Source organism: Drosophila ficusphila, unplaced genomic scaffold, assembly GCF_018152265.1.
Source record: "Drosophila ficusphila isolate 14025-0441.05 unplaced genomic scaffold, ASM1815226v1 contig_791, whole genome shotgun sequence".
Taxonomy (NCBI): domain Eukaryota; kingdom Metazoa; phylum Arthropoda; class Insecta; order Diptera; family Drosophilidae; genus Drosophila; species Drosophila ficusphila.
In genome coordinates this window covers 15,830,109-15,849,877 of record NW_025064737.1, presented here as the reverse complement: position 1 = coordinate 15,849,877, position 19,769 = coordinate 15,830,109, and the positions used below count along the sequence as shown (strand labels likewise).

Sequence of the window (19,769 nt, the reverse complement as noted above, 5' to 3'; positions counted from 1 at the left end):
TCACGCATACGCCTCGGGTTCCTTTAAATTTGCATAAAGCGGCCATCTTTGCAGTTCTCCCTATCAAATTCTGACATTCTGATCCCTGTGAATGGTGAACCCTTCCCTCCAACCCTCCAACTTTCAGCACCCTTTGTGATTTCCCAACTGAGTGATTCGCCGGCAAAAGGATCGCAGAGGATCCACTTGAAAGACGATCGCGGATTAATGCGATTAACTTACAGTTGATTTCAGCGTAAGAAAAATAGAATAATGCGAAACCGGCTGAATGGCGGCGAATGAAAAGTAAAAGTTTCAAATTTAACGGGAGCTGCCTGTGTCGGCGAGCGAACAAAGGCGTCGGCAAACATAGCGAAAATCGCGCTAAAGTCCTTAATTTCGCCAGGATGCGCACGCACAACAGGCACTCGAACAACAGACAAACCGCCGACGGACAAAAGGGACAAATAGAGGCTAAGACTTAATTATTTTATAAGACGCGGCCGAACGCGACGGGGGGTGCGGACCGCCCAGGGTGAGTGCGAGTTATACATGTCCTGGCTTAACCAGAAGTCCTTGCCCCCCTTGCGGTTGCTGTTGTGCAGCTCAATTGGCCCTCAAAGGCAGCAGTCACTTGCACCGCCCTCCCCCCTGATCCACCTTCCCGCCTCGCCAGCAGCGGGTCTCTGGTCAAAGGGAAATATCAATTTGTCGCCACATCATAAAAAGCAGTGCAATAAAATTACCTCCCCCACGCAAATACACTCCGACGCAGGGAACGCCGCCCGTCTATCTCTCTGCCAAATCCCACATTCAATTTCGCACTGCTTTGTGCGCAAAATCCCCAAAGGAATCAGCACGGAGTCCTTCTGCACTAAGAGAAATTCTAAGTTTTACCCACGATCCGAAGGTTGTTTTGAAAGAGCATTTCAACGCTAATTTTCTGCATATTTCAAAAGTCCGTTAAACTATATTCTAAACAAAAATAAATCCATTTAAACATAATCATTTCGTAACATATTCGAATTCTTAGACTTATTGCCAAGAAATATGTTTTAAAAATAATAAAAATGTAATTAGATAATGTAATAATTTTCTATCTTTAATTTAAAAACGGAATGATACATTTTTATATTATTAATCACATAGAATTACGTTATTTTATTATCCAGAAAATGAATGTTCTCTGTGTGCCACTACCGCCCACTTTAGCCCCACCCACACAAAGCCTTAACCAAGAAGGCCAACAACAAAGGCGAGCAAGACAGCAGGAGCACACAAAAAAAAAAAAACAAAGATAAAACGGGAATCACATCGTAAATGGCAAATGCAATTCGCGTATTTTATGACGCGCCGTTTTGATGGCGCAAAAGTGCTACCCATCAGGAGCCACCTCCTTTGCCGAGTCCTGAATCCGGATCCACATCCCTCCCAATTCATTTCCCTCCACCACTGCACCACCGAGTTTGCCCCACAGAAACAATGGCTCATAGAGCTGCCCGGATGATAGTGATGCCGGTGGCTTTGTGCGCGTGTGGTTGCGCCAAAGTACTGAACAATAATAAGAGACAAGCAAAATAATAAAATAAATAACGAAGAACAATTCAATTATTTTCGGGCGAATGTTAAAAGCCAACGCAATCACGGCACAAAGGGCGGTGGCCAACGAGTGCTTCGACTTGGCTAATGATGATGCATTATGGCTGGATTTGTGCCGGGTTATTGCCACATCCCAGTCGAAGCCAAAGCTGGGCCCTAATGAAATAGACAAGCATCGAAGAGATTATCATAATACCGCGAATAGACAAGGGAACTGAAAAATTGGGATCTAATTTCTGAGATAGTCCCATTTCTCCAAAGGCGTTTCTTTAATTTAAAGTTGGATTTGTTTAGAAAAACATTCAAAGTTTTTCATATTGGAAATGGAAAAAATTTTTGTGCTCAATGTAAAAAACCAAAAATAGAAAATAACCATATCAAACATGGACTTAACTAAGTAACTAAGAAAATAGATCTTTACCGTTGTTCCAAATATAAGACAAATCTATGTAATAAATACTATCTAAAATGCTTTGATTTAACCCTCGTCATATTCTTTATCCGCAATATTTACATCGACTATTTATTGGGCATTTATTGTTGAGGACTCAGAGACCTTAATGATACAGTTTCCCATATACAAAAAATTTTTCGTTGGCCGCCTGCACCAATTATCAGGCAAATCTCGAGCCCAACGCAGCTGGAGTCCTCGGGGTTTCCATATCAAATATAGAAAATATGGCCGGGCTTTAATTGAGATCGGGCAAACAAAGGCGGAGCGCTGCATGTAAATGCAATTTAATTGTAATCCAATTTGTTGCCAACACAACGAGCAGCCAAACGGACGAAAAACAGTAGCGGTGATATATACCTGGGATAACGGCGTTAGATCGGCTTAAGATATATGCGATTGCTGCACCCTTCCCTTTTCCGATGCTGCTTCCCTTTCCCAATTTTTCCCTGCCCTCCCTGAGTTTCCTTACCCAACCGCATTTGCATCGCAGGCACTTTTACACAAAAGAATTATTACTGCAATTAAAATGGCCAAGAACGGGACTCGACTTGGCTGCTGAGTCGCCTGGCGCCAGTCTGAGCCAAATTCAAACTAGCAGCGATGGTACAGATTTCAGCAATTATGTGCTCAACTTTAGTTAGCTGCGGATGGGTATATAGATATAGATACAGATAGATATAGTCAGTCTCCCCGACCAAGTGCACGATTAGGAGCGTGCGGCCTGTTGGCCAAACAAATGGCAACTGTTCACTTGGCCGAGGATCAGACAAAATGTAATCAAATGAATATGCTTATGTTTATGTATATGCGATGCGGCTGGCTTATTGTTGCAAACCCTAATGGCTGTTACCCGTGAGATTTTTATCAATCAGATTTCATACTCCACGGCCTGTAATCAGGCGTAAAATTAAGGGCAAACAACGCGGAAATCAAAGTGGTTGAATGCCTCACGTCACGTGCGCGCACTCCGAATGTCAGGGATACTGGCTTATGATTTTGCACTCAAAAAAAATAGTTCAAAGCTATAAAAAAGTACATTTAAATCGCTGTAGCTTAAATACATTTGTTTGTCACAACGATGTATTTTTTACAATAACCTAGTTCCTTTAGCAAATTAATTTAATTCAATAAATATACGAAGCTAATAAAAAATCATTAAGACATAATGAGATTTAGTAATAAATCTCAAAACCGGTCGTAATTTTCACAGTGCAACAGGGGTGAGTAAATAGTTGAAACAAGGTATTTACTCACTTTATGGTTTCTGACAGGCCGTGATTCTTGTTCCCGGTTGCCTCACATGCAAATAGTCACATGTAACTTCGCTGCCATTAAAACGAGCCCCGATCCGGATGCTAGTTTCAATGGGTGAACGTGAGGCCACCCCTTCCGAGGACCTCGTCCTTATCCTCGACCCGTTAATAGAGTTGCTCAAGTGTAGTCGAGTGGCATATGTTCGGCCGGGGAGAACGGCAAGGGTTTTTGGGCGAAGCTTGAGAGTGCGTGCGTGTCTGGCTTTTGTTACGTCACACAGGATTAGGCATAATGAAGTGTTTTAATGCGTTTAGGCACACAAACACAGGAACACGGGGCATGCCTGAAGTAGCTGGGAGTGTAATTAAATTGTAAACATTTTACGGTTTGATATACTTCAATTATAATAGTCTATTTTTTTTATGGGAGTGGTTAAAACTTTTCCTGACTACGTGATAAGCGTTGTAATGGGAACTGTTTTCAGGTTAAAAATTGAGTTAAATATTTAAACCAATTTACAGATATGTACTAGTAAATTTGGAAAACCAAGCATTCGGTTTTTAAGAACTAAAACAACCAAAAATGCTTTTATGTAACACAGACCAACATAAAAAAAAAAATTTTTTTAAATAAGTCTTTATTTTTCTTTTAATCCGTAACATTAGACTTACATCCTTTCATTGTTCAAGGGTTTCTCCAATTTATTGAGAGCCAACTGCCATTTTCGAATTCCTCCTTTTTTTTAGAATTTCCCTGTTGTTTCCTGGCTGCTTGTGTTTTATTTTTTACACCTTAATTCATTTGAAATTTGATTTTATTTATTTTCGGACACACTCGTTTTGAATTGCGGCTCCGTGCAGTGAGTTTGGGGGGTTGGGGGAAAACCATTAAAGAAATTACATGTTGTTGCCGGCAGGTCCTGTCCGCAGGATAGATGGATGGATGAGTGCCGAGGGTGTTGCGATCGAAGCAGAAGGATGTGCCGCGGATGGGGTAAATGCAATCGCATTGATGTTTAAAAAGCGACGACTATGGCGCTTAAATGTCTGGAAATGGGCGTTAACATACGGTCGCTTGTGTGCGGGGGCGGGAGTAGGGAGGCGTGGGGCGTGGCTGGGCAGGCGCTCGTTTTGTGGGCTCAAAACATCAAAGTGATTGAATTGTTGCGATTGCTTTGAAAATCAAGTAGAACTTCCAGTGGGTGAGGTATTTATATATTTAAGAGGGGTGTTACACAAACCATTTGCACATGCAAATCAAATTAATATTGTTAACGTTTGTGACTGGTAATGGGGAAAATAGGTTGGGCCCGTACTCTTTATATCTTTGATTTTGTATTACAATTTACGTCTATCACTCTAGGTCCAAATTCAATTAAGTAATTAAAAATAATTTATTGTTCAGATACTAAACGTACCATTGTTATTTAATTCATATTAATTTCTTTTGACACACAACTAAATCTTTAGAATAATAACTTTATTCGATTTGCCTTACCTACTTATATGTCATTTAGTATTTCCTCTTTTTCACCCCGTGGTTTAAGTGGCAAATGCATTTTAGCTGTTTATTCCAGCCACATCGATTGCGCATATTTCTCCATTGTCATAAATTCAAATTAACGAGGTCGAGAAGCTCCATTGGCATCCGAGTGCAGCCCACTTTCTGTTGTGCTTCCCGGTTGTTTACCAACAATTGCCATTAAAATTTAAACCACAGCAATTATTATTCATGATCGAGCCAGATCTTTTTATAAATGTATTCAAATTGTTGCAATAACAATATCCGTAGAGTGCAGTTCTGTAGGCAGCACATAATGGTGGAAAGCGATTGCTGTAATTTTAACGCTCTTTTAATGTATTTCCCTGTGGTTAAAATAGGATAAATAACGTAGACGCCTTTGATTCTGGCGAATGAAATAAATAGAAAGAATTAATGGGTTGGAGGTACTGTGATTAAACTATCAGTTAGTACTGCATAAAAAACTAATGAATTTTTTTATTGTTTTTAACACCTTAATTTATCAAGTTTTTAGTTCTTAGCAGTATAACATTAAAGATATAAAACTGGGAAATTTGTACTTCTTATGGAAAGGGGCAGGTGAGGAGTTGAGACTCCGGTTGGAACTGAATTCTCACGCCCGTAAGTCTTTGTCTACTTTCATTTTTTGCTCCTTGCACACTTTCGTAATTAACTGGCAAACATCTCGAATTTCCAAACACCCAAAGTGTTAAAAAAGAACATCAGAGCGGCGAATTGCTGTGCGATAAAGATGGCGAGGAACACAAAAAAAATAAAAGGAGAGACTGATACGAATCACATTAGCTAGATTTGCATCAGGATTACGCGTTGCCCCGAACAGGAGCACTCGGCACCTCGTCGCATCCTAAGCTCCGGCATTGTGACAATTGTCACAAATCAAGATCCTTTCGAATCTGGGCCAGCAGCACTCGAGATGGTAACAAAGACCTAAGCAGATTTGTGCTAATATGACGGCATCTGTTTGACAATGAAAGTGCGACGGAGATGTTCCCGGAGGAAATGAAAGAAGACTGCGAGGTGCGTGTGAATGTGGGCAACGCCTTCAGAGAATCCCCGAGAATCCCTCGAATCTCGTCGTCCTCGAGATCCTGCGAGTGCGGCACACGAGCACTCCTTCGAGTGCTCAAGTGTTTGTTTAAATTATGCAAATCTGCGCAAATCCTGCGGGCGGGCCAGCAAACAGATAGATTTGATACGAATCCCGGATCCGAAAGAGTCTGCACCTTTGCAGACAAAGCGACGTGCGTTTAATTGGTAAACGTAGTCGAACTGTCTGGGAATTAGTGCAGGGCCACGGATTTGTTAAGCGTGTGCGGGGTGTTCCTGGAAGCCCTCGGTGTACACACACTTTTTGGGAGCCCTCACTCAGCAAACTGCCCGTAATTACTTAGTGCTGCCTTTTAACGCAACCCGCGACCCCAACGCCGAGGCCCCAACTCATAAACAAGTTAACGACCGAGGGTACTCGAAACATTTTTGGTTAGGAAGGTAAAAGAAAAAAAGGGAAACATTTTAAGACTTGCTTTTAATGCTGATAACAGAGATTTCCAGAAGAGATTGTCATTTAAAATCAATTATAAGCTACATGAACCTACATACTTTTTGTCGACAATCTTATACTAATGCTATACATAATACATAAATGCATTTATTATTTTTAATCAATTCACAAATTGGCAATATTCACATTTTTAAAGTTAAATGTTTTTAGTTAGAATATTTTCAGTGTTTTCGGGGTGGGAAAAAAGACTATTAGGAGGCTCGAGTGGGCGGGTGGCCACTTGGAGCGCGTAATTTGCGCCAAATTACAGATGAAAAGCAGCGAAAATTGTAAAAAGCGGGGAAATGAGGGGGGTGAATGGGGCGTTACCACCCCTGCCAAGGGGATGCAAAAGTGGTGGAGGCACGAACGTAATTGCAAACATGGGAATTGACTAATTGCGGGAAAGCGAGAGAGTCGAGCGCCATTGGAGAAGCACTTACCAGAGAAGGGCAGGGAAAATGCCGCTCGAGATCAGGAGGGTAGTGGATATGGATATGGGTTTGGAAATGGAAATGGAAATGTCCAGGGGAACCAAGTGGGTGGGCGTTTCGCTATCCGTCAGATGTTTTGCCAACTTCAGGCCAAATATGCAAAAATATTTCAGCATGCATGCTACTTTCTTTGTTGTTCGGTTCTCTGTTCGAAATGCGGCGGCATCTCGCTGGATACAAAAGTATCTAGATCGGGCATTGTAGCAACAAAGACAGAAGACAAAAACCGAAACACCAAACCCTCCTCGAGGGAGGGAATCCAAAGCCTGGGGATCTGAGCCGCTTTCGGGCATTTAGTGGATTAACGAGCGGCGAACAAAACACATGTAGTGCAAATAGTTGGACGGGTAAGCAGCTCATTACCATTGTGTGGCGTGTGCAGTGCGTGGTAAATATTTTGCTACACTTTCCATTATCCTTGCCCGGTCTTATTCCGCCGTGGACAATGGACAATGCAGACAACAAGATGGACCAAAGAAAATGCGGCTCATGAGGGATATGGGGCGGTGGTTTTTAATAAAATCAGAGCAGCACATGTGAAGAGGGTGAAGGTGCCTAATCGTGAAATATACTGTGATCTCTAATCTTCAAAGCAAAGAAACTAAATAATTTGTTTCCTAACAATTAAAATTTTAAAAACTTCAAATAACAAACTAAAAATATTCATTTTTATTTTACAATTTTTGAAAAATTTTAAATTGTTAATAATTTTTTTGACGATAAAAAAACTGATATGTTAAATTTATTTTTAAATAAAACTTTTTTTTAAATATACGAGTTTAAAAATTGCGCCACACAATCATCGATAAGCGAAATCGAGAATCATGTGGCCAGACCCATTGTGTTTTTAGCGCGTTATACCCCACTGGTCACATACAGCTGTCAGCTTTGTTTTCACTTAAAAAAGTTCAGCCGGCTCTTTGTCAAATTCTGACTTAAAACACCTCCTAGTAGTACGTGATTGCTTTGACTGCAAAAAACAATATGTCATTCGTAGGACGCACTCTGATTCGTAACGTAAGTTTGTTGATGGACCGAGATTTTTTTGAAAACATGCCACAGCGATTACGTAATTGGCTGAACCCGCGTTCCAATATCGAACCGATCTGTTTTATTATGCGTTGCAGGTACCGCTCTTTGGCAAGGCCATCCTGAGTCAGCAAAAACAATTTGCCGCCCGTCTCCTGCATCAGAGTGAGTAAACAATTTCAATATTCAAAACTTAAAAAAGCACCATGTTTTGGCCGAACACTTGCGACTTTTGGTACCTTGATAGAAAGATCTCTAGTGATTACTGACATAATTAATATATATAGTTTTTGAAAGTGTGGAGGGCAGATTATTCTTCTGCTGAATATATTGATATATTTTTTATACTTTTTCCAGCCGCTCCTCTTGCCGCAGTCCGCATCCAGCAGCCCGCTCCCGATTTTAAGGGTTTGGCGGTGGTGGGTAACAACTTCCAGGAGGTGAAGCTTGAGGACTACAGGGGCAAGTACCTGGTGCTGTTCTTCTATCCTCTGGACTTGTGAGTTGAATCTTTTTACCAAGCATAGGTATCCACCATAATTCTGAAATTCTTTTTACAGCACATTCGTTTGCCCCACGGAAATCGTAGCATTTAGCGAGCGGATCAAGGAGTTCCATGACATCAACGCCGAGGTTTTGGGTGTTTCCGTGGACTCTCACTTCAGCCATCTAACCTGGTGCAATGTGGACCGCAAGAACGGCGGAGTGGGGCAGCTGAGCTATCCCCTCCTTTCCGATTTGACCAAGAAGATCTCCGCTGATTATGATGTGCTGCTGGACAAGGAAGGCATCTCACTGCGTGGTACCTTTATCATCGATCCCAACGGCATTCTGCGCCAGTACTCTATTAATGATCTGCCCGTCGGTCGATCAGTTGACGAGGTGTTGCGCCTGATCAAGGCCTTCCAGTTCGTCGAGCAGCACGGAGAGGTGTGCCCGGCCAACTGGAACCCCAAGTCAAACCCGGCCACCATTAAGCCCGATGTGGAGGAGTCCAAGAAGTACTTTAACAAGCACGGCTAAGCTGTTATTCAATTTCTTACACACCTGAAACATTCACTACCCAAAAGACTCGAAGAATAAAGTGGAAAAGATTGGAAATTCTTGTTTCTTGTGCAAGTAATTAAAATACTGATTTAGTGGTTTAATCGAATAGCTAAGTTAAGTTATAGTATTTATTTCCGTCCTTTATTTCAAGCATCGTAAAATACAAATTAGTTTTGTAGGTTTGTCTGATTAAAGATAATAGGGAAAGCGAATAATGTGGGCGGGGATTACGATTACGTTTACGTTACATAATTGATTGCGGGGACAGTCTCTTGCGGTCGAGCACTATCGTCGGAGCATCTGAGCGAAATCTGGATCGATCCAATTGAAATCTAAAAGCTCAAGTGGAGGGCGGTGGAGGTGGCGGCGGCTGCGACAGGCTCAAGGCTGGCGGTGGCGGGGCGCAGGGCGGAGGTGGAGGCGGCGCATAGCCGCCGCCCCAGCCACTGTAACCGCCTCCGCCCCACGGCGGCATGGGCGGTGCACCGGTGCCAGGCGGCGGCGGGATGAGCGGTGGCAAGGTGCCCGGTATGGGTGGATTCATCGGCTCCGTTGCCGGCGGCGGCGGTTGTGGCGCGCTCATCCACGGCATCAGCGGCGGCGGCATCGGTGGCGCAGCTTGGGTTCCCGGCGGTGCCGGTACATAGGCCGCCATCGCGTGCTCCATGCCCAGGCTCATGCCGTGATCCATCGCCGCCAAGCCGTGACCGTGCTGCTCCAGTCCCATACCGTGCTCCATGCCCATGCCGTGATCGTGCGCCGCCGCTCCCCATCCGCCCAGGTCGCGCTGGTGATCTCGCGACGAGGAGCTCGGTGGCGACTGGATGGCCTGCATCTGCGTGGGCTTCTTGTCGAAGATGCTATAGCTGGCCCGGTGCAACTGCGGTCCACTGTTGGCCGGCGGATCCGGCTTGGCAGACGCTGCCGGTGGCGGCGGTCCTTCGCCCAACTCCGCCATCAAGCTCATGTACTCCTCATCGATCTTCGCCTGGGAATCCTCACAAGCCATTCCCGGTGCTCCGGATCCTGGGCGCTTGTTGCGACAATCCTTGGTCAAGTGACCTGTGCCGCCACAGGAGGTGCACACAATAGTGTTCGTGATGATCGGCTTATCCGGACACTGCCAGGACTTGTGGTCCGTGGAGCCACACGTACAGCGCTGAATGTCGTTCTCGCGCAGGGTTCCGTTCAATTGGGCCAGCTCTCTAAGCTGCATCCTGCGGAGATCGTTGTGACCCTCGGGAACTTCGATACCCTGCCGAATGACGTCCTTTATCTTGTCCACTGCCTTGCGCACCGCCTCCGGATTCGGGGCGGTGATGAAGGCGTGGAGCGGTTCGTCCTCGCCCGGCAACGGTTGGCCATCCTTGCGCCCCACTTTGCCCTCCTTCACCGATCCCTTGCCGCGAATTATGATTTTGGCGCCCGTATCCTTCTCCATAGCCTTGAGCGTGTTGCCGCGCGGCCCGATCAGCAGGCCCACAAAGTTGATATCCGGATGCTGCTCCTGCGGAATTAGCACTTTGTCGCTGACTCGAGTCACTGGCGGTCTAACAAACAGATGGATTAGATTCGATGCAATAAAACCTACTATAAATAAACTCACTTGTAATCCGCCGGTGGCTTAAATTCGGGGTTAACCGTTTGCATCTTGACTATTAGATGGTGGCGCTGTTCTTCAAGTCGCTTTCTGTAGCGGAACTCACGGGTGTTCAACCGCTTGCCATCAGAACTGTAAATGGGCTCCGGTGAGGGTGACCTGGAGACGAGAAGAGCAGGGCGAAGAGACGAATTTGGTAAGACTGGTTTTGAGCTTCTGGGCGGAAGGATGCTATTGGCACTAGACTTAGAGATCTTAACGTACGTTTACTAACTAATAACTTTAATCGAATATGCTGTAAGTTGCAAATCAAATTCATTAATCAAGTTTTTCATTAGCATTAGCAGAAAAATATTATTCGCTGGGGAAATTAAGAAAAGAAGAATTTTGATTAATTCGTTCGATTCGGTAGCTGTTTCTATTTCGTTTCTGTGTCGCACCCTGGATTTCTTTGCGAGAAACCCGAACTACCGGGACGCTTAGTGGAAGAAAAGAAGAGTTGACATTAATGAAAATGTAGAATCTATTCCGGTTATCTCCAGGCGCTTACTTATTTGTTGCCTTTTTGGATGGGATCATTCAATCGATCACTGAATTTGATCACTGTCTCTAGAATCCCTTGAAGAGTATCATTAGTTAAAGTAAATAATTAGTTAAACAAATTTGCTACAAAACCCAGCTCATAAAGTTAGCTTCCAAACAGTCTTCTTTTACCCATTTTTTGGGCCAATTTCGCCTTTACCTAAGTTTAACAATTAGTTAGATTAAACACGGGATAGGAAAAGAACTTAACAATAGTTGGATACATCATTCGATGGAATTTTTAAAAATTAAATTCAATAAATATCGGTCAAACAGATCAAAAACTCTAAACCTCTTTAATTCAATAAATATTAAAAAGTGCAATTTTTTAAACCGATATCTATTGTATTTACTACTGAATTCAGAGTGACCCAACATTCAGCGGATCTTAATAACTAATAGAGATACATGTGGAACCCCGAGTATCAATGGCATGCCACAATGAAACCTGTTGGACTCATGATCTTATCCTTATCCGGACCGTATGCCGTCACTCTTAGGGGGAAAACTGCAGCGCAGTGGGTGTCTGGGTGTCTGGTAACGATATTTGGCTTCACACGGGCAAGACCTTTGATTGAGAGACTCAGTGGGGGAGAGAGAACTGTTTCAAACCTTTCTTCCGGATTTTGCGTGATGCCCAGGTCGCCGGTTCGCAGCTTGCGGCTGATCTCCTCGATTTGAAATTGAACTGCAATTAGAAGGCGTTAGAAAAGAAGGAAGAAAATCGAGCGCAATCTCGACATTAGTAAACGTCACAGGCTGGTTTTCTAGAGAATTGGGAGAGATATCAGTTAAATGGGGGGTCGAAATGACATTGTGGCTATTGAGACTTGTATCGCTTAGTGTGTCCGCTCCTAAACTAACTGAAAATGCTGTGAGCGTTACAATTGAGTTAATTGAAAAATTAATTCAGTGGGGTTTAATTTGATTAGTTCGACTGCGCACAAATCTCTGCAAAAATAAATATAAGCCGAACAGCCATATAAATTGTTTTGTGTTCGAGTATTCTAGCCGATTTGGAATGCAACTCATGTCGTATCGTATCGTTTGTGTGCCACGCCGGAATCCCTTCAAAAAGAGAACGAGAGATTATTATATTTAGCTCAATGCCGTTTGTTGTTGGATTCAGATTTTAGATTGGTTTACGATCTCTGCGCCAGCTGCTCGTCCCCATCGTCTGTTTCTGAAGTGTGGCTCTGTCTCTTTCTCTCTGTTTTCATCCTTAATTGTTTGTCATTAGACTTAAAACTAGTGCTTAATAGTTAACTTAGTTGCGAGATCAGCTGCGATCATCGGCATAGATTTGGGGTATAGTTTTACCTAGATAGGCCTCCTGCTGGGCTGGGTCCAGAGTGGAGGGCAGAATCGTGGGCATGCCCGGTATGAAGGTCTTGTCGTTTTCACTGCCGCCCCAGCGAGATTTGCGCTTCCTTTTCCTCTCAGCAGCGCTGTCCACTGTAAACCGAATGTTAGTTATTATATAGTCTGTTACTTGATTTTCATATGATATACGTACTTGAGTTGTCAAAAGCTCCATTGCTGGTGGAGTCATTGCTGTTCTGATTGTTGAAGAACGAGGCGAATCCTTTGCTGCCTCCCGCGCTGCCCATTAGCTCCTGAATGGTCTGAGATAAATCAAACCTCGACTCCCTTGGCTCCTCGCGGATGGTTTCCAAGCCCTGCGGCTGTCGATCAAAGAGCGAGGGAATCCTGGACTGATCGTGATCCTGGTTCAACGAGTTTCGACTGTTGGAAGTGTCGAAGGGGTTTACATGTGTGCGTTCCCTGCTGCTTCTTTGCGACGTCTGATCCCTGTCCCTTTGGCTACCTCGGTCACTTCGCCGGCGTTCGTAACTGCGACTGCGTGAACGACGTCTACGACTCCGGTCGTAATCATCGCGACCACCTCGCGAACTGCTGCGCCTAGAGCGGGAATCATGATCCCGGTCCCGCTTGCGGTCACGATCACGGTCTCTGCTGCGCGAACGCTTCCTTCTTCTGTCCTGGTCGTCGTAGTTGCGCGATCTGCTCCTATTCGAACGGGAATCCCTATCACGGTCGCGATCACGGTCACGGTCACGATCCCGATCACGGTCGCGATCATCTCGGCGACGACTGTCGCGGTCTCTGCTGTCCCTGTCCCTGGAAAATCAAATGCAAATAGGTTATTATATAATCCAAATAAGTATGCAATGGTAAATGTATGGTGAAAAGCAAATAAACACAACCCTCTAGAAGTGTTATCAATTCTTAGAATTCTTCAAATTTCGACTTCATACCGGTCCCAAGATAAAACGAGCGGGAGAAAACAGAAAGCACGTGGACAAGTTTTGTGACTGAAGTTTGTAAGAAAGTTCTTTACTCGAAATAGGAATTTGTCTAAAAGACCAACATGCCTCGTTTTCTCGAGTAAGGATAGAAATCAAGATAATTTAGATATGCTCAGAGTTCTGCTCACCTTCTTTTCCTATCTTTATCCCGCTCCTTGTCCTTGTCCTTGTCCCTTCCACGATCCTTTGAACGCGAGCGCTCCTTATCAGCACCGCTTCTGCCGCTGCTTCCGTTGGCAGAGGTGGCGGCGACTGCGACAGCGACTGAGACTTCTCGGGACGCCGCCGATGAAAGTAAGTCCGGCGGCGTGGCGCTCATGCTTTCTTCACAATGCGCACGACAAAAACTTTATTATTAAAGCCGCGTAGCTTCAGAACAATTTTAAACACACTCTGAACAGTAAAATTCAATTTTTCAGTATGCGGCGTTGCGTGTGAAAATTTCACGGAACGAAACGAAAATGGCGACGTGGGTTTAGTGTTGTAAAACTCGTGCTATTAGTTCTGAGTAAAAATAACTGGTAACTGCCATCTGTCACTGTTACTAGAACAAAACGTGACAATGCATTGGAATTATTTCTGAGAATGGCTTATGATTTAAATAGGTAAAAAAAAAATTTATATGCTGATTACTAAAATTATATTGTTTAGAAATAAACTGGAGTTTTATTTGTTATTATTATTTATTATTTTTATTTCATATCAAAGACACAGTAAAGTTACATATTTTTATCTTGTTAAATTTACAATAGTTTTTCAAAACATATTACCATTAGTGACTGATCCCACCTCATGCACTTGCAGTGACTTTTCGCGGTTGTATCCAACACTTTTTTTTTGGTGATTTCCCATAACGCGTTAGTACGTTTTCGGCTGCACGTGTGCGGTATTGAGCAGTTTTGTTTTGTTTCATGAACCCGGTTTAATTTTCCTAAAAACTCGATTTAAAGCCATGGTGGCCAAGGGAAAGAAGGCCAGTGCCGATGCGGTATACGCCAAAAAGACGGTCAAGTCGTCCAATCCGTTCGACAACTCCGCAGCGCAGTCGAGTAAGAAGGGACAGAATCCCTTCGATATTCACGTGAACAAGGAAAAGTTCAAGATTTTGGGGAGGATTTGCAAGCATGACAGAGGAATGCCGGGTGTATCGAGGGCCAAGGCCCTCCAAAAGAGAGCTCAAACATTGGGTCAACAGTTTGCGGTGAAACACAAGACCAATCGGTTTAAGGACAACCGAATTGGCAAGCACTTAAGCGGAGATCAGCTGACGGAATCCGTGATGAATGCTCGATACTTGGCCGAAAAGATGTCACAGGTGCGCTCAAATCAAAAGGCAGAAAAGTTCAACCTCAACGACGACGAACTGCTGACGCACAGGGGCCAAACTCTGGAGGAGATTGAACAGTACAGAGATGAACGCTCCGACGATGAGGAGCTGGATGACGAGCGACTTGATGGTACACCAAATGAATTTCCCTTCAAGCAATCCCATTACTTACTATAATATTCTTTCAGCCGACTTCACATCTGCCGCCCACTTCGGTGGCGATGGCGACTCCCCACAGGATCGACAGGCAGCCATTGATGAGATGATTGTGGAGCAGAAACGCCGCAAGAACGAAATCGCCAAGGAGAAGGATGAGGTTTACGATCTCACAGAGAAACTGGATGCCAATTACAAACTTCTCCTGCCACTGGTTGCGAAGGCCACCAAGGACGAACAAGACGCCAAACCACCGCCAGATGCCTACGATAAACTGCTCAAGGAGATGATCTTCGAGCCGCGTGGCAGTGTCACGGATAAACTTATCAATCCCGATGAGTTGGCCAAACAGGAAGCTGCCCGCCTGGAGAAGCTAGAGAACGAGCGCTTGCGCCGCATGAAAGCTGAGGGCGAGGAGGATGAGGAGGCCTCCATTTTAAAGCCCAAACATCGTTCTGCAGATGACCTCGATGATGGGTATTTCTTGGCTGGTGGGGATGATGAGGACGATGGTACACTGGCCTACGATTTAGAGGGCAACCTTGGCACTCATTTAAATGGAAAAAAGGAAGAGGAAAAACAAGATGAGGAGGAAAATGGCGAAGAGGGCGAAGAAGAAGAGGAGGACGATGATTCTAATGAGGAGAGCGATTCGGAGGTCGATAATCTCAGCGATCTTAAGGAATCTGAAAGTGAATCTGAAGCAGAAGAAACTTCTCAAGTTGGCAAGAAGAAAGAAAAGAAGTCAGTGGAGAAATTTCCTGCCTCTTTGGACACCAGCATACCTTTCACCATAAAAATGCCAAAGACCTACGAGGACTTTACGGAACTCCTTTCTAAACATGCTGCTCCCCAACAGGCCACCATCATCGAAAGGATAATAAAATGCAATCATCCCAAACTGGAAGGTGTAAATCGGGAGAATATCGTGAAGCTGTACTCCTTTTTGCTGCAGTATATTAAGGATTTGTTTGAGGATGCCAGCGAGCTGGACATTCGTGAACATTTCCAACTGCTTTCCAAACTTATGCCACATTTTTATGAGTTAACGCAATTGAATCCCGAGCGCATGTCAAATACTTTATTGGAAGTTATTAAGGAGAAATATGGAGAGTTCAAGAAGAACCACAAGACTTATCCTTCACTAGAGACTCTAATTTACTTCAAGCTGGTTGCCAACATATATTCCACATCGGATTTCCGCCACCCGGTGGTAACTCCTTGCTTTATTTTCATGCAGCACATACTGTCTAGAGCGCGAGTGCGAACGCGTCAGGAAATATCAATGGGACTGTTCTTGTTTCCCGTGGTCCTGGAATTCGTGGCACAATCGAAGAGAATCCTTCCAGCTGCTTTCAATTTCCTGCAAGGCATTCTACACATGTCCATTCCCAAACGGGATGTAGAACAGTTGGAAATCACACCTCCCTTCGAACGTGATGGGCCTTTGAGCAAACTCCTGGCACTTTCAACTGATAAAGAAAGCAAGACTTTGGAGCCCCAACAACTACAGGCTGCAGATTTGGTCTCTCAAACAATCTCGACAGATTTTAAGGTCCGCGCTTTGGACACAACCCTACAGTTGATCAAGGAAGCTCTTAATTTGGTGGAGGAGCATGTGGGCTCATGCTACTTAGCCCAACCCTTCCTTCGATTACTCTCCCGCCTTCCACTTGAATTCTACCCCGACCATGTCCATCTCCACCACAAGGAAGTCACCGAGTTGGCGCAAAAGTTGGCTGAACAGAAAATGAAACCTCTTTCTCCGGCGGAAAGGAAGACTAAGGCTCTAAGGCTACTGGAGCCACGATTCGAAGTGGTTTACGACGACAAACGGCGACCCAAGATGTCCAAGGCGAAGGAGGAGCGAGCGAAACTGCTGCACAAGATTAAGCGAGAGAAGAAGGGTGCCATCCGCGAGATTCGCAGAGATACAGCCTTCGTCCAGGAGCTCAAGCTCAAACAGACGCTGCAAAGGTGGGTTATTTATTTAATGGGGGAATCTCTTATCTCTAATCGATTTAATCCTTCACTTACAGCGACAAGGAGCGCCACGAAAAGGTCAAGCGGATCTACCAGGAGGCCTCCATGCAGCAGGGCGAGCTCAATGAGTTGGCTCGCGCCAAAAAGAAGAAAAAATTCTAGATGTTCTCCAGTTAAGTTGATTGTGAATTAGTTTTTAGCTAGACTAGACGCTGAGCTGAGAGTAAAGAGCAGCGCATTGCTGTTTCTATTTTAAAATCAAGACAACGACCTTCAAAATTTGTATATATTCATGGGAATCGTGTTAACCTAGATTATAAACTATAAACAGGGTGGGTCAACAACAGAATAAAATAATTTCAATGAAACATATTTCTCTGCTACTTTTAAAAGTATCAGTTTTCTATAGATAAATTAAATTTTTTTTTCTTTAATTGTGTAAAGTGTTTACAAAGTCTTAGCTCTGATAAGATGATTAACAAAAGAGACCCACCCTATGGTACATATAGAATCCTACTTGTCTACGCTTTCTTGCCCGAGATTTGCCGGCAACGCAGTGTCGCTTGTTCCACCGCTCCAGACACTGCCGCCCGAAAACCTGCAATAAATAACAAAGGTTGAATTAGAGGCGATAAGCTAGTGCGTCACCAGCGTCATCACCACTTACCTGACAGCTCCAGCTGTCTAAGAGCTGCTGCCGTCGAACCCGCCGGACTTGTGACCCCATCTTTCAGCTGCCCGGGATGCAGGCCACTGTCCCGCACCATGTGTCCAGCTCCCAGCACAGTTTGCGATGCCAGACGATAGGCAAGATCCCTGGGCATTCCCATATGAACGGCTCCATCCGCCAAAGCTTCGATCATCACGAACACGTAGGCCGGACCACTGCCACTAAGAGCAGTAACCACATCCAACTGGGACTCATCCACCGCCTCACAAGTGCCCACAGACTGCAGGAGTTTCTGAGTGATCTCTGCATCTGCATCGGTGGCTTTGGATCCCCGCACGAAAACCGAACAGCCTGAGCAAACCACTGCCGGCAGATTGGGCATCACGCGGATCACACGAGCTTGTGGGGAGAGGCTAGACTCGATGGAGGACAAGGTGATGCCCATGGCCACCGATAGGAAAAGTTTTCCAGAGCTGAGTGGCTGAATCTCCGATAAAACAGCTGGTACCACTTGGGGTTTCACGGACACAAATACCACATCTGATTGTTGCACAACTGGTTCGTTTTTGACCACTGTTTCCACTCCCAAGGATTGGAAGGACTGCAAGGAGAGCTTGTCCGCAGGATGGACACTAGCTATCAGGGTGTTGGGTTTGGCGAGGCCTAAGAATATTCAATTGTAATAAGTATATTAAATGGTGAAACACTAGAGAAGGTATCCTAGTCCTTAGGTATGTCTGTTGTATCCTGGTAAATTATTTGGATTTCTTATCTCTTGAATTAGTTATAAAACACCTAGATATGGAGCTTTATATCAACTCTCTCACCTGCTGCCAGGAACCCTTTGGCCAGAGCCTTGGCCATATTGCCACCGCCCAGGAATCCGATTTTTCCGATCGCCGACATTATGTTTAAATAGGGGTTATTCTGCGGTCTGAGTACTGCACTTTGTGCTGGCGAAACGACAACTGTTTGTCCGCTGTCGGCATTTACCAAAAACAGCCCGCGGGGATTGATAAGAAATCTGGCTCGGTCTACCCCCCAAAACCCCCTGCAATGTACGAACAAGAAACTCAGAACGATTGGGGCTTATCAGGGGGAGTTCCTCTGTGTTGGTTCCACATACGAATGAGGGTCAATTTATTATTACTAAATTATTACACACAATTAATATACAACTACAAAAACAAGCGCTCTTGTTGTTTTTAAAAAATAAACCCAAGTAATAAAACCTATTTAATATTTGGAAGATGTGTGAAAAATGTAATTATTCACTTGTTTAATCTCAAATGCTAAGCACTTGCATTCGTTCTAAAAGGGTAATTAAGTGCCTTATCATTAAGTTGAAGTTGTTTGTATGTTAATAATGTGTATTCTAGAACAGCCAATGGATTAAAATACATTCACCCATCAAAAGCCATGACGAAGTCCAAATTTTTGCGAGATGCCGATGTCCTGTAATCTCTGTAATCGTTCATTTCTGTTTTTGAGTTCTATTCCCGTACAGAACTTGAGGCTCGTGGGTAATGTTTGTTAACAAAGATTCAAAAACATTTGCACACTTTCAAAGATAGCTTTGCTTATCAGTTGAATGTGATAACAAAAAACGAGAATAAGGTTTAATCAAAGGAAAGTGTTACGATGTTATTTTATTGTATAAATTGTATAAATGTTTTCTATTGTATTGAATACATGTTTTCACTACAAAATAGTATTCGTATTAAAAACAGATCAGCACATCACCTAAAAACTAAAGTCATTATTTTAATAAATAATCAAGAGTAATATAATGAGAATCCTGTGATAAATGTGCTATTTGTTTTTATGAGCTTTAAGTATATTCATTCAAAGCACTAATAACTTTGATGATTTCGTTTCATTCAAACTTAAAAGGAGAGTTGTTTAAAATACGTTTGTTGAATCGAATATATTCTTATTGAAAGTTTGTAAGTTTGAAATCCGATAACCAAACTGAGGAAGGTATCGTTCCATTCCTTCGGTCCCGTGGCAATCTGACCACAGCGCAAAGATGCGAAACGGCGAAATACCAGCAAACGGTAACACTGCGTTAGAACAACCACATCGGGAGAAATTTTTACCATAGAAATTGCAATTTAACACCTTGCGAGAGCCAGAAAACCATTAGCACACCCACTACCGATTAAGAGGAACAAGAGCAGATT

The 19,769-nt window shown here is 43.9% G+C and overlaps 4 protein-coding genes across 5 annotated transcripts; 2 read left to right on the top strand and 2 right to left on the bottom strand.

The window, feature by feature from the left end:
* Positions 1-7,730: 7,730 nt before the first annotated feature.
* Positions 7,731-8,992, top strand: LOC108092085 (peroxiredoxin-2). The gene is made up of 4 exons (XM_017191570.1): positions 7,731-7,879; positions 7,990-8,056; positions 8,249-8,390; positions 8,452-8,992. Exons 1-4 carry the CDS (start codon positions 7,847-7,849, stop codon positions 8,912-8,914), a joined length of 705 nt encoding a protein of 234 aa, XP_017047059.1. The 5' UTR covers positions 7,731-7,846; the 3' UTR covers positions 8,915-8,992.
* A 56-nt stretch (positions 8,993-9,048) lies between these two features.
* LOC108092084 (splicing factor 1) lies at positions 9,049-13,923 on the bottom strand. Of its 2 annotated transcripts, XM_017191568.2 has the most exons (6): positions 13,579-13,923; positions 12,637-13,262; positions 12,441-12,575; positions 11,733-11,808; positions 10,545-10,697; positions 9,049-10,488 (listed from the first exon to the last, which is right to left on the bottom strand). In XM_017191568.2, exons 1-6 carry the CDS (start codon positions 13,767-13,769, stop codon positions 9,279-9,281), a joined length of 2,391 nt encoding a protein of 796 aa, XP_017047057.1. In that variant the 5' UTR covers positions 13,770-13,923; the 3' UTR covers positions 9,049-9,278. The 2 variants fall into 2 exon arrangements, with proteins under 2 accessions (XP_017047057.1, XP_017047058.1); XM_017191569.1 differs by lacking the exons at positions 9,049-10,488; positions 11,733-11,808 and having other exon boundaries at positions 10,551-10,697.
* A 393-nt stretch (positions 13,924-14,316) lies between these two features.
* Positions 14,317-17,178, top strand: LOC108092120 (nucleolar protein 14 homolog). The gene is made up of 3 exons (XM_017191621.1): positions 14,317-14,907; positions 14,966-16,910; positions 16,973-17,178. Exons 1-3 carry the CDS (start codon positions 14,403-14,405, stop codon positions 17,076-17,078), a joined length of 2,556 nt encoding a protein of 851 aa, XP_017047110.1. The 5' UTR covers positions 14,317-14,402; the 3' UTR covers positions 17,079-17,178.
* A 148-nt stretch (positions 17,179-17,326) lies between these two features.
* Positions 17,327-18,573, bottom strand: LOC108092122 (pyrroline-5-carboxylate reductase 3). The gene is made up of 3 exons (XM_017191622.2): positions 18,414-18,573; positions 17,584-18,249; positions 17,327-17,514 (listed from the first exon to the last, which is right to left on the bottom strand). Exons 1-3 carry the CDS (start codon positions 18,490-18,492, stop codon positions 17,438-17,440), a joined length of 822 nt encoding a protein of 273 aa, XP_017047111.1. The 5' UTR covers positions 18,493-18,573; the 3' UTR covers positions 17,327-17,437.
* Between the last annotated feature and the right edge of the window lie 1,196 nt (positions 18,574-19,769).

Bases quoted from the DNA above. Each gene is read 5' to 3' on its own strand.
- LOC108092085 (XM_017191570.1), top strand. From the start codon at position 7,847: ATGTCATTCGTAGGACGCACTCTGATTCGTAAC. The intron at 7,880-7,989 runs GTAAGTTTGTTG...TATGCGTTGCAG, and splicing joins GACGCACTCTGATTCGTAAC to GTACCGCTCTTTGGCAAGGC. The intron at 8,391-8,451 runs GTGAGTTGAATC...TTCTTTTTACAG, and splicing joins TTCTTCTATCCTCTGGACTT to CACATTCGTTTGCCCCACGG.
- LOC108092084 (XM_017191568.2), bottom strand. From the start codon at position 13,769: ATGAGCGCCACGCCGCCGGACTTACTTTCATCGGCGGCGTCCCGAGAA. The intron at 13,263-13,578 runs GTGAGCAGAACT...TTGATTTTCCAG, and splicing joins GATAAAGATAGGAAAAGAAG to GGACAGGGACAGCAGAGACC. The intron at 10,698-11,732 runs GTTTGAAACAGT...TCTCGTCTCCAG, and splicing joins ACGCAAAATCCGGAAGAAAG to GTCACCCTCACCGGAGCCCA.
- LOC108092120 (XM_017191621.1), top strand. From the start codon at position 14,403: ATGGTGGCCAAGGGAAAGAAGGCCAGTGCCGATGCGGTATACGCCAAA. The intron at 14,908-14,965 runs GTACACCAAATG...ATATTCTTTCAG, and splicing joins GGATGACGAGCGACTTGATG to CCGACTTCACATCTGCCGCC. The intron at 16,911-16,972 runs GTGGGTTATTTA...CTTCACTTACAG, and splicing joins CTCAAACAGACGCTGCAAAG to CGACAAGGAGCGCCACGAAA.
- LOC108092122 (XM_017191622.2), bottom strand. From the start codon at position 18,492: ATGTCGGCGATCGGAAAAATCGGATTCCTGGGCGGTGGCAATATGGCC. The intron at 18,250-18,413 runs GTGAGAGAGTTG...GAATATTCTTAG, and splicing joins CAAAGGGTTCCTGGCAGCAG to GCCTCGCCAAACCCAACACC. The intron at 17,515-17,583 runs GTAAGTGGTGAT...TATTTATTGCAG, and splicing joins TAGACAGCTGGAGCTGTCAG to GTTTTCGGGCGGCAGTGTCT.